Source organism: Elaeis guineensis, chromosome 10, assembly GCF_000442705.2.
Source record: "Elaeis guineensis isolate ETL-2024a chromosome 10, EG11, whole genome shotgun sequence".
Lineage (NCBI taxonomy): Eukaryota > Viridiplantae > Streptophyta > Magnoliopsida > Arecales > Arecaceae > Elaeis > Elaeis guineensis.
In genome coordinates, this window is record NC_026002.2 from 25517406 (window position 1) to 25530891 (window position 13486).

General features: G+C 35.3%; 1 protein-coding gene across 2 annotated transcripts; it reads right to left on the reverse strand.

Annotated features, from left to right (window-relative positions):
- Positions 1 to 744: 744 nt before the first annotated feature.
- On the reverse strand, positions 745 to 12579 carry LOC105059913 (oxygen-dependent coproporphyrinogen-III oxidase, chloroplastic). 2 transcript variants are annotated; one of them, XM_010943425.3, is made up of 8 exons: positions 11816 to 12579; positions 4982 to 5057; positions 4122 to 4216; positions 3129 to 3212; positions 2048 to 2135; positions 1314 to 1438; positions 1127 to 1225; positions 745 to 1025 (listed from the first exon to the last, which is right to left on the reverse strand). In XM_010943425.3, the coding sequence occupies exons 1-8, from the start codon at positions 12386 to 12388 to the stop codon at positions 957 to 959; spliced, it is 1209 nt and encodes a 402-aa protein (XP_010941727.1). In that variant the 5' UTR covers positions 12389 to 12579; the 3' UTR covers positions 745 to 956. The 2 variants fall into 2 exon arrangements, with proteins under 2 accessions (XP_010941727.1, XP_029116244.1); XM_029260411.2 differs by having other exon boundaries at positions 4122 to 4219.
- Between the last annotated feature and the right edge of the window lie 907 nt (positions 12580 to 13486).

Here is a 13486-nt window from a genome sequence, read left to right on the forward strand (position 1 = left end):
TTATAAAAATAAAGATAAAAAAAAATATCATATTTTTTTATTTTAAATTACCAAATTAACGATCTCGTTGATAGAAGTCTTTCACTTTTAAGTTTATTTTTTAAAATTAGTATTAAGAGAAATATGACACAATTGAAAGCCCGTCTCATAATTTTTTTCTAGAGCCTAACCCATATAATTTTTGTTCGGGTTTCCAATTTAGGTTGCAATTGAAATTGCAAACATTTTAACTACAATGCTTCCATGTTCTTCTATTCTGTTTTTGCTTTTGTTTTTCTTGTTCACCTTCTCGATTTAGTCAATGTGTCTTCTTCTTTGGAAGGCACTGGCTAAGCATCTCTTTCAAGGATCACCGGTCATTCTTTCTAAGCAAGCATAACCCTTTATAATTCATACCAACTCATGCCCAACCACACATTCAAATCATCCATACCAAATTCCAACAATGGAATATTGGTCCCAATAATGACACCTTTTGCCACTTTAGGTAAGAGACGAGGGTTCTATTCTGCAGGTTATTGACCCTTGCTTCGACCATCAATCGAAAATGGCCCAAACTGCACAAGCTTGACTTGATCTAGGTCGGAAAACGGTTGAAATCTCCTTTCTAGTTGGGGTGGGCTTAAATCACTCCAAAAGGAGAGAGAGAAAAAAAAAAAAAAAAACAGACAATTGCTTAAAAGGTTACCACCATACATAAGAGGTTGCCACCACAACCAGAATAGACAATCTCATGATCTCATATCCAAGACAACACCACAACAAGTGACTTATCAAATTTATTAAAGAACTGAATTGAACTCAGATAAACCGTGATGTTTACCGCACTTTCTGCAAAGAACTTGCAGTAACTTTTATTTGGTATTACATACAAGAAATCTGGATGGGCAGATTCCTAAATACAAAACAGGAAGCAGTCAGCTCCTACTAAAGCAATACTCTGACTTCTTATTTAGTCATATCCATTCTTTTGGATTGATGCATGCATCTAAAAGTTTCCATTCTTCACTTCCTTCTTCCGGTTGCTGCAGAGTAACACATTCAATCAGGTTTCCAACATTGGAAGAAAATAATTAAAATGAAAGGTCGGTAGAATAATCAAAATGAAAGGTTGATAGAAGCTTACATGATCATATTCCCATCGAGCTGTTAGTGGAAGAGAGACAAGAATACTCTCAATCCGTCCTCCTGTTTTTAGTCCAAATGTTGTTCCACGATCATAGACCTTCATGATTAAGTAAAATATTCAGTCAAATCAAAATCTCACAGAGAGAGAGAGAGAGAATCTAAATTTCTTAACTTCCTAAGCTTACCAGATTGAATTCCACATAGCGTCCCCTTCGTAACTGTTGCCATGCCTTGTGTTGCTCAGTAAAAGGCATGTCCTTTCTCCGTTCTATAATTGGTATATATGCTGGAACGACAGATTTTGTGCACTCTGGAAAGGATAAGCAAATACATGATAAGCAGAAAAACTGTTTTTTTTTTTTTTTTTTGGTGTGAAACTACACAAATGGAAAATTATCACCATGCCTTTAAATTCGACATAATCTAGAAAGCAACATATTTCATTGCAGAGCTCCTTGGCACAATGATGCCTTGAGTTTGTTCTGCATGGTTCTTTTGACTTTGTATTTGAGCTTGACAACAGAGGTTTTTAAGCATATTCTAGTTTTGCAGTCGAGCTGTTCTTGTTTTCAGTAGGGAAAAGCTGTCACTGAGTGCAACCCGGTCCAGACCAAACCAGTCCTCAACCTCTTTAAGCATATTCGAGTTTGTAAGAAAATTCTAGTTTTGCATTTGAGCTGTTCTTGTTTTCAGTAGGGAAAGGCCCTGAGTGCAACCTGGTCCAAACCAACAACTCAGCCTCTTCGCAGATGGGCCAAAGACCAGCTTAATTAAGGAGAACACCAGGCATATCCTGGACACAAGGCCTCTTTTATATTAAAGTTTGCTGAATATCTGATAGTTTAAGAAACAATACCTTAATTACATCTCCTCGGCATTTAAACACACAAGGCACATAATCATCTATGCTAAGAATTACCGGTAGAGAAGGTGAGAAGCATCTCTTGATCATAGTCATTAAGGTCATCAAAAAATATTCCACCAAGCCCACGCCGCTCACCACGATGCTGCAGAGAGCATCAAACAATGATTAGAAGAAAGACTTCCGACACAGCGTGCTCAACCAATCTGTCTTTTTCTTTTTTTTTTTCTTTTTTTTTTAATTTCTTCCTTTAAAACAAGAGCCCTGAAAAGTGTCGCACATCTCCCCACTTAAGAGGAAACCGTAACCCACTAGCTGGTTATGTTACTCTTCAGCTGACTATATATTTTTTCAAACAGGCAGAAAGCCAAGAAATAAAATCACGATATTTGGACAATTTAAGGCAGTTTTAAAGCTTGGGCAACCTTAACACTAGTGTATCATTGGAACAATTATCCTTCAACAAAAACAACCTTATAATATGATAGCAAACAGAATAATTGTATAAAGTGATGTTATGCAACATCCAATCTTACGATATATTAATTCATTCAAACCATTACTATCAATTGATCAAAAATGCCCGTTACAACATTTCCAGAATGCTGTTAAGATAGAAATTTGAGGAAGAAGAAGATAAAAGTGGCTATTGGCACATCAACTATTAATTTTATTTTATCAATCAACATACAGAACCTGGACAATAATTAATAGAGTCTGGCCCAGCAATAAGTCTTACTTCATTGGGAACCTCAAAGTTGCCCTATTTCATTATATTCCATTTATATCCTAATTCCACGCATTTAATATCCATTTGGTGTCATTGACATAAGAGATGCCATTTATAGTCCACCTAGTTCTATATGGAAAGTTAAGAAATCATCATATCATAATTGGGAAATTAAAATTCAAAATGTGCTAAATTATTTTTATTCAGCCATTACTTTACCAAAAACAAATAATCTCTGTTCAGAGAAAGAAGACAGAAAAAAGGCACCCATTAATTACATATCAAGTTTCACACAGGGAAAACATGAGAAATCATTAAGAACATTGATTTTATCAATCAAACAAGTTGGACTAGAAAAAAGTAGAAACAAGCATATTTCTGAATGAAAATTTGAGAGGATGAACATACCTTGATAAAGAAGTAATCATCACACCACTTTTTGAACCTGGGATAGAAACTTGGATCAAATTTATCACATGCTTGCTTTTGAATCTACAAGGAGAAAAAACAATATAATGTCAAACTTTCTTGATCATAAAATTGAGATCATCAACCTTATATAATTCAATGGTATTTGCTGGCAGCATTTTCTCAGAAAAGGTCAAAAATCTTGGATCAGACAATGGAGGGAGAGGGAAGATGGAAGGGTGAGGACACTGAAGGACCACTTCCAGGGAGATTATAACACAAATTAGCTCAAGCATGTAACATAACTTTGTTACATATCCTGAACCTGAGAAAGATGGGAGAATAATAACCTCTACATAATTAGCTCATGAAGTACTAATACAAAGGAAAGGAAGCTGGAGATCTGGAGGTGAGCCTCCTGCGTTTCCAACACAATCTTGCAAACATAGAAAAATCGGTATCTTATTTGATAATAACAATCAGTAAAATATGACTCATCTATGATCAAATTGACTCAAAAATTATGGAAATTTAATGCCAGTGACATGCCTAGGTTCAAAATTGATCTCAAGATCGAAATTCATGAGCAACTTGAATACCAGAAATCAAATATAAAATTTGGGAGATAAAAGGAGGGACAATCAATTGAAAAGATTTTTCATCAAATAAGTTAATCATGAGTCCTGCCTCCTTTTCTCTTGCTCAACAGATCTTAGAAATGACAACTACCAGAAACTACAGACTAATGGGAAAAGAATAGGAAACCAAGCTGGCCTGCAAACTCCATCTAATTAACCACTTAAAAGAGGAGCAAAACTAAACCTAAAGTCAATTATCTTCCAAAATTTTACAGAACACACATGTTAAATAGGTTAAATGAAAAGGAGGCAAGCATATAATATAGCCTATTTTTCTCTTCTAAATTGGGACCTCAGAGAAAACTATCATGCAAAGTCCAAGAGAAATTTAAATTGCCTGCTTTCTTACACATACCATATGAAAATGCTTAACATCTTCCTCAAAGATATAGGCAGGAGTCAAATCAGTGCCACCACCAAACCACCATTGCCTAGGTGCACCGGGAGCATCTGCTGCCACATGTCACAATTCATGAACTGCCCACAACATAATAATTTTAAATCACTGTGAGAGAAAATTTATATCAATTTGAATTTAGTGGATGAAAGCTGGTCAATTCTGTTGTCCATTGTTCTACATTTTGCATATCTTAAGCTCATACTTTACTACATGCATGCTGTTTTGCAGTTTCCTAGAGCTTCCTGTCTTCTTAATTGCTCATTTACTGTCTATAGTAATGGTTGCATGTTACAGTATAACCTGATTTTGAATTGGTATCATACATCACCTTTTTTAGTCGCTTTTCAGGAAAAAAAAAAAAGCAAAAAGGTAGGAAATAGAGAACATAATGTAACTTGCAATCGAACCCCACATCAGTAAGTTCGCGACCTGGTTTAATGGAAGTGTCTATAAATATTTAGACCGGAAAGGCTTGTATTTTTCAGACATCAAAATTTCTCAATGAAGTAAAGCAGCATAATCCATTTCAACAACAGATTGTAGGCCTTGAATAAAGAGAAAAATTGAAGCCATGGCAGTTTCGTTATGGACAAAAGCCCAGTTGTTTCAATTTTGTGGGATCGGCCTAATACCGACAGGATCTCACAGATAATACTTTTCTATCACATCGCATTCCTGTTTTATTTTAAAAAATAAAGAAAAAAAGAAGTCAATGAAATGCCTGCACAAACGTTGTTTCAAAAGAAGAATAAATGCAACTGGTCAAATTGAAAAAAATATGGTTAGAATAGAAAAGATATGTTTCAAATATTTACCTTTAGGTGTGTCAGTCTCAAAGTATCGATAGTTGAAATGCAAAGTCGGGGCAAATGGATTCTTTGGATGTAAGACCTACAAAAACAACAAAGCAGCTATGGTGAGTTAGTGACAACTACGAAAAAATATCCATTGCATGACCAACTTACATTCTGCAAAGGCCAAAGATGCAAATGCTTTTGTGCAAACTCTTTTGAGCCTTTTACAGGATATCCAGCTACATGGATAAAATATGACCATAAAACCAGTACAGTGTTTTTCTGCATGTATATTATGTTATATGCCTTGAATCTTTAAACATCATATTACTTTGAAAAGGAGTGGAAATCTTAGAAATAAAAGCAAAAAGAAATTTCAATACAAGCAGAACAAAAGCCTGGTGTTTATGACCAGGGTTTTAAATCCCTTAGGACAAGGCTGTCCCGGTTTCTCTATGGAATGAGATGCCTTGCTGTCCCACCCCATCCTGGTGGCAGTCCCAATCATGTCTCCCAATTGAAATCCCACATCTCTCTCCCCTTCTTCTCTCTTCTTTCTTTCTTTCTTTTTCTTCTTTCCTTCTTTTTTTTCTATACCTTCCTTTCCTTTATTTCTTTTTCTTTTTTCTTCTTATTTCTCTATTCTTTCAAATTCTCTCCTTCCTTCCTTTCTTTCCTTCTCCTTCCTTTCTTTCTTTACTTTTTCTTCTTCTTCTTCTTTCCTTTCATTTTTTTTCTTTTCTTCATCTTTCCTTCCTTTTTTTTCCTCTTTCTTCTTCTCTCCCCAGATGGACAAGTTTCGGAGTCCGACCCCATCCCAATCCCATTTTCCCACAAGAATGGGACAGGTCAACTCGGACACCCCTGCCTTGTTGAGATTTAAAACTTCTGTCCCTACATGGACGGGTTTTGAAGTCTCAACTCCATCCCAATCCCATTTTTTCATAGGAATGGGATAGGACAGCTCGGACACCCCCCATCCTGCTAAGACTTCAAATCTTGCTTCTAACACATTTATTAAATCTCTTTTCGAAGTAAAAGCACTACTCCACATAAAATAAGTTTATTAACTAAAAGGTGGACATGTTAAAATTATTGGTCTAATATTTATTTACCATATCTAGATTAGCAAAAGAGCAAAGATTAGAAGATCTGGAATTGTGTTACCGCATGTAGGTATGGAATTTTTATTCAGATTACAAAAAGGGCTGGAAACTCAATTTTGGTTTTACTTTCTGCTTGGCCAAATGAGTTTTAGTTTGGATGCTTTAAATGATTTTGATAGTTCCACTCTAGTTTCAATCAACAACTTTGGTTAAAAAATAAAACTTAAATTATGAAAAAACAAAAAAAATAAAGAAAATAGACTGGAAATCCTTTTATTAAGACCTTGGTGTTTTCTTCATTGACTTCATGCTGAGACACTCTCTCTCTCTCTCTCTCTCTCTCTATATATATATATATATATATATGTTGTTTTTTGACAGTGCAATACTTAAGATCATTCTTTGATGAGAATCCAACAAATGAAAGTCAAAATGATTGAGATTTGACACTAGAATAGCTGAATCATGAAAATTAGTTACTTCTCTGAATTTCTTAAGAAATAAACATCACGTTGCTTCCAAATCTTCTCAGAAAAGGAAAAATTCAGACTTTAATTTTGATATGATGATTCTTGAAATAAAAAGAAAAAGAAGAGAAAATATCCCAAACAAGTACAAGTTGCCAACATATGCTATATTTTACCCATAAACCCATTTGGACTAAATCTCCAAAGTTTTAGATTGAATCAGACTGACCTTTCAGTTTTGGTTATAGATTTCTGGCTGAAACTTAAAAACCATGTCACAGATGTTAATTAAGAAACTTAAGAACCAGTTTTGGTTCTTATTAGAGGCAGCTTTATGGATCTAAAGAACATATGAGATGAAGATATACTTCGACGCTAAAACTAAAGACAAACAAGGACAGATGGAAGGGTGCAGGAGGGGGCATGCACGGACGTATGCCCTAGCAGTCTTTGGAGAAATATATATATACACCAGGTTCTTGACCCTAGCACTACCTCTCTATCTGTAGGTGAGTGGCCCCTCTCCATACGAAGCCGTATGCCCAATGTCACCTACCAAGCTGCACTTGAAACTTGATTTTGGCAACCTCATGAATAAAAAAGTAAATGTACTCTATAAATTTTGCATTTTTGAGTCACATACCATCCTACTTCTGTAGGTTTTCTTCCGCAGGCACTAAACAGAAGGTAATCTATGGCTCATATTTGGCTTCCTTCCATATATTTGTTCTAGAGGTCGAACTTCAAATCGCTTTAGTGTTGCATCTCTTGCCACCCTAAAAACATGCTGTAGCACCAAACCTTCCAGCCCAATCCCTCATATTTAAATAAAAAAAAGTCCAATCAATCAACTCTCTCTTCAACTCTTCAACTTCTCCCTCTGTCTCTCTGTGTGCGCGTGCATGTGTGTGAATGCTTCTCCTTGAATCTTCCAAAAGATGGCTTACAACCATGTTAAAGGTTAGCTATTCTGTCTTTTTGAGATAAAGACTAGTAATTTAATGAGTAAATATAACAAAATTGCACCTTGTAATACTTTTTCTTCTTATTTCTTTTCACTTTCAAAAGGTAAATATCTCTATAGCGAATAAAGATCAATTGTTCTCCATTGCAATTTATTATTTCCAAAGAGGACTTTACAAAGCTACGATTGTTTGGATCAAAGATTGATGTGCAAGATACAAAAGTTGAGAGACAGCAATTTCCGAGAAGTAGAAGTATGTCTGAACTATGCCAGATAGAATCAAAAATAAAGTCCAATACATGAATATACTGATCTTGGGATCTAAGAAACAGAATTAGAAGAATTATTAGCAATTATAGTTGATACTTTCACAATATTTTATGGTTAATTCGTTGAATAAAAGATTGAATATATTTATATTTTGAGGCTTGTATAACTATGCCTTTTTGTCGATACATCCTCTTTTCTTGTTCTTTGAGTCCACTGACCTTTACAGCCCTGATAATGCTCTCCCATAATGATTTGAAGAAAACGACCTCACACAATAAATGCAAATTTATTTACAATGATTGACATTTTTTATATATTGATTACATTTTGAATTTAATAGTTTTGTAACTTTACCTATTAAGAGAGGCATATAGTGTTGTTAAATTCAATCAGAAGTAGATAAAGCTATTTCAAAACACATTACTCTATGTCAGTTATTTCACAAAATATAAACAATTATTGCAAGGTGATCCACAAGGATCATTTGAGCCATCATTGACCAACTTGGCCACTTCGGTAATTCTAGACAAGCTTCAGCAGATCCGCTTCATCTAAGACTCAATTAAGTACCAAAATTTCAAGAAGCCATGACTTTTAATCTGCGAAGAATTTCAAAACACATCAGGTGATGTAGGGATCAAGATCTAGCTTTTGAATAAGTTTGAAAATTTTAAAATATTTTTATTATTTTCTAATTTGTATCCTCTTTTAATTAAGAGAGGAATCCAATCCAATTTTGATTGGACCTCATTAGCATAAAAAAAGGGAAGTTTCATCCTCATCTAATTGGGAGAGGAATTCAACTCGAATAAAGAGAGTGCATCTCTATAGAATAGTAGAGAATTTGTACCTTCTCCTCTTTTAGTTAAAAGAAGAATCCGACTCAGATAAGGACTTCACTAGTATAAATAAAGGGCATATGTCATGATTTGGAGAAGGAGAATAAAAGAACGACTCAGATAAGGACTTCACTAGTATAAATAAAGGGCATATGTCATGATTTGGAGAAGGGGAATATAAGACAAAAAATAGAAGGTGTAAAAGGAAAAAGCATAAACTCTACTTTCTATCCACTAGAACCCCCACAAAGGGGGTGAAATTAGAAAGCAAAGATTCTACTTTTTTCCACCTATAATATGTACCATAATTTGTTGATCATCAAAAATTAACGACAATAAAGAGCTTAGAGCCTCATTTTTTAAAATTTTATTGTTTATTATTTTATTAAGAGCTTTGAGTGGAGTAGGTTGAAGGAATTTCTTCCTTGTCGTGATCAGATCAAGTTGGTATTAAATACTATGACTCTTGAGTCCTAATATAAAGTCTAGACACACGAGCAATATAAGCAAATGGGAGCAAAGCATTGGTACTTAAAGTACATGAAAGGATAATGGGGAGGATGACTTTAGCTTGATGGATAATGATGTGAAGTATTAGCTCATTCAATTGAGGAGAAAATTGTATCTCACTGAAAATGTGCCTCAACTGATGCCTACAACTTCAATACTTGCAACTCTTGTCACAAATTATCTCCAACATTTGGGGGCAACAAGAAGTTTATTCTATCAAAGCTGAAAGAGGTGGATTCTTTATGGTAGAGCAAGAACTCAAACTAGCAAACTAAAATGCTAAGTTGTGGGATGGAAAAGCAAGCATTTCTTCAACTCCGGTTTTAATTTAGCAGGACCTAAAATTTCTTAAACAGGAGGAGCTCCAATCTAGGAGGATCATCTTACTCGTCTGGGCTAATCTAGCCACTTTGGATGAGTCGAGACAAGCTGCGGGAGATCTGCCTCATCCATGGAAGTTGATGTAGGAGCAAAGACCTAACTTCTGCCAAATTTTAAAATCTTTAAAATATTTTTATTATTTTTTATAATTTGTATCCTCTTTTAATTAGAAAAGGAATTCCTATGAATTTGGACTAGACCTCACTAACACAAAAAGAGGGAATTTTCATCCTCTTCTAACTAGGAGAGAATCCAACTTAAATAAAGAGAGTGCAATTCTATAGAATAATAGAAAACTTGTACTTTCTACTCTTTTAGCTGGAAGAAGAATTCAATTCAACAAATGATTATCTCATGGGTATAGATAGAGTGTATATGCCATGATTTTGAAAGAGGAAAATAGAAGAACTAGAATAGAGGGAGTGAAAGCAAAGAGCATAGATTCTATATTCCGCCTATGACATGTACTGTAATTTGAGGATCATGAAAGCGTAGTGTAAGATTTGTCATACCGTACCGATCCGGTATGGTATGCAATATCGGGAGATGTATTGACACTTGGTATGCCAAATCGACTCCGTGCGGACATAGTAACAGATTAGCACCGATATGGGGCTCGGTACTGATATGACGAACCTTGGCATGGAGCCCCGCTTTTTCTAGAAATCATCTTATTTATAACTTTATTTTAGAGATTCGAGTTGAGCAAATAGATTTCCCCTTTTCCATAATCATATCACAAAGTTAGAGGAATATCTAACTAGACTTCCCCTTCAATAAGAAGATGACAAGAATAGGCAAATCATAAGAAAATTCAGGGATAACCTAGATTTATGTTCAGAAGTTATTCGTTAAATAATAATGATGATGCCTTGTCCAAAAATCCTAGCTCCACCCTTGATGAAAAGACTTGTACTAACTATTTAAGTTGGAATTTTATGGATCCCCCTTGTCATTATTCCTAATATGGTCTATGTCCTTTGTCCAATTAAAAAAAAAAAGCTTTTCTCAAAGCATTCCTTGCAGCTTTCATGCAGATTATATCCAATTTACCCACTAGATTCCATACCCTTTGATACCAAACCAAGCCCCTCTTTGATAAGCTGCCTCCTTAAATCTTAGGTGCAAATGCCACAGCATGCTGGTCAATACTTCAATGCTTTAATCACTTCTTCTATTATAGTCATTTCAAACCTTAGCCTTCCTGATTGCATCAGACAGCCACCACCACATTAACATTTTCATTGCTTTAACCATCTTTATATATGAAAGGAATCCCATCAATGCCAAATATTCCAATCCCTAAAACAATGCATTACCATTGCTTAAAAAAAAAAAAAAAAAATCCTCGAGCCTTACAAGCTTTCTCTCACAACAAATTCAACATGACAAAGATACCAGATTTCTGTTGGCTATCAATTTTGAGTCGTGTTGTTATTAATTTCACTGCTATTGCATTCACAAATCCCCCAAATTTCCCTTTGTAATTCAATCTAACAATTAAACTTATTAGTGTCTCTTCAAGTAAAATAATTTCATCCATGAATAAGGAATTCTTGGGATAAAAATAGACACTGTCCATCGAATATCGATGCAAAAATAATAAAAGACAAAGATAAATATAATGACAATAGCATTTCAAATGTATCAAGAAATTTGACAAGAGCTTAAAATTAGGAGAGTGTAGAAGCAAGAATCTGCAAGGAAATGAAGCTAAATGAAAGGAAACAGGTTTCCTATAAGCCATGTTTTTCTTTGGTAGTCACCACATATGACTAGAAGAAGAACAGATTAATCCCAACTGGATAGAGTAAAAAAAAAAAAAAAATGATTGCAGAGGTATTATATGCTAAAGTGCCATATCTAATTATTAGTTTAGAGACTGAAATCAACTTAATATTTCTTTGGTAGAATGGGCAAGTGTTCCGCAAAATGGTACAATACATAAAAATCAAATAAAACAACAGAAGAGTTTCGTTAGACTGGATTTTGAGTCGTGTGTACAAAATAAGAATGAGCATTGGTGCTCTGAAGATAATTAAAAAAGTAAAGAAATAAGACCTATAAATTTTAACGACTCATGTAACAGATAGCCAGAAATTTGGATTTTTTTCATTTTTCCACTGAATTGTATAAAGGTCCAAATCCCAAAAACCTGAACCAAAATGCCTTTCAACACATTAAACAGCTCCAAAATAAAAAATTTAGTACCTCAGCATTTATATTATGACAAGAAATCTCCTTTTAAGTGTTAAAACATACTTTTACAACAATGTCACTAAAAAAGGAGATAAATTTATGGATTTCCGAGCACAGACCGAACTAATTCCAGCAGCAAAGAATGGGACTGGCCCGGCCTTCACCGAGGAATCCCCACCACCAGCACCGGGCTCCCCCTTGGCAGCTCTGTAGGCCTCCGGAGGCATGACACCATACACCACCGACACATTAACCCCAGCCTTCTCCCGAACCCCACCATCCTGCAGCACCCGGCTGATGCCGCCGCCCCCTCCCGACCTCGACCACACGTCCTCCTTGAACCTCCCTCCGCCGTCGGCCGCCTCGATGGCGGCGCAAACATCGTCCTGTGCCTCCCGGATCATCCTCTCAAAGCGGGCCCGGACAGAGGGCGGGGCAGCGGAGGCCGAGGAGAAGGGATCATCGGCCGCCCGGAGGAAGCTCTCCGGCCGCTCGTTTTCCGGGATCTCCTTCTCGATGGCGACAGCGGCGCGGACGGAGAGGCCCAGAGCGAGCCGCGGATGGGGCGGCGCCCAGAGAGAGACGGAACGGCGAGTGATTAGGGTTTGGAAGGGGAGAAGGGGTCGGGGTTTTAGGGTTTGAGGGGCCGAGGAGGGAGTGAAGAGAAGTAGGGCGGAGGCCGCGGCCGGCATTGCCGTGGGAAGAGAGAGAGAGAGAGAGAGAGAGGAGTAGATTGGGAAACAGGGGTGAGATTATAACGGTTCCGGTCAGCGGTGGCGTCCCCTGGTTTTGGACGGGGGTAGGGGAGGGTTAGCCGGGATTTGTTATTCCGGATAAGTCCGGATAAGGAGATGGATATGCAAGCCTGATACCCGCTCCGAACGAATTCGATGATAATTCTAAAAATTTAAATATATATATATATATATATATATATATATATATATATATATATATATATATATATATATATTTGGTTCCATTTCCGGTTTTTGTGAATTTTCCGATCCGAGACCCACATCAAATACAAAATTGAACATATGCGATAATTGATACCCCAAATATCTTTTACATTTGGTGTAAATCCAAATTAGGAACTCCAAAAGATGGTAGTAAAGATGACTCTTATGTTGATGAGATAATTTATAATTTCTTTTTTGGTATTAATAAATTGTAGACTTCAAATAGATGGTTGTAAATTATATTATACATTATCAGTTTATTTTTTATATTTTTTCTTTCTGATATAATATATTCATGGATTGGTGAAGGCAAAATAAAGAATTAAATTATTCAAAAAAAAATTATTTTGAAAAAATTGTCATTATATTTTCTTTGATATAGTTTGACTTGTTTTTAACTTAGATTATGGTGTTTGTTAGATGGTTATATTATTATTTTTGAATTATTAAGTTTGTTTGATGATGATGTTATTTGTTTTGGATATATTCATTAGTTGAATTGATATGAATTATATTATAAAAATTGTAGATAGTATCTTTGACTTGATTATTTATATGTAAAAATTTTGAAATAAATAAAAAAATTTAAATGGATTCGATTTTTTCGATTTTAGTTTTGTCTTTTTTAGTTACAGTTATGGATTTTTTTTATTTCAAAAATCATTCAATTTTAATTTTGATTTCGTGGAGCGGTTATGGATTTTCTATTTAGTTTTAGTTTTTTTCACTAACCAAATTGAATTCACCCATATAATAGATGTTACAATAAATTTAGAGAGGACCTTAAAATTCATATTGGACTTGATTGATCGATGTAATTATAAAAGT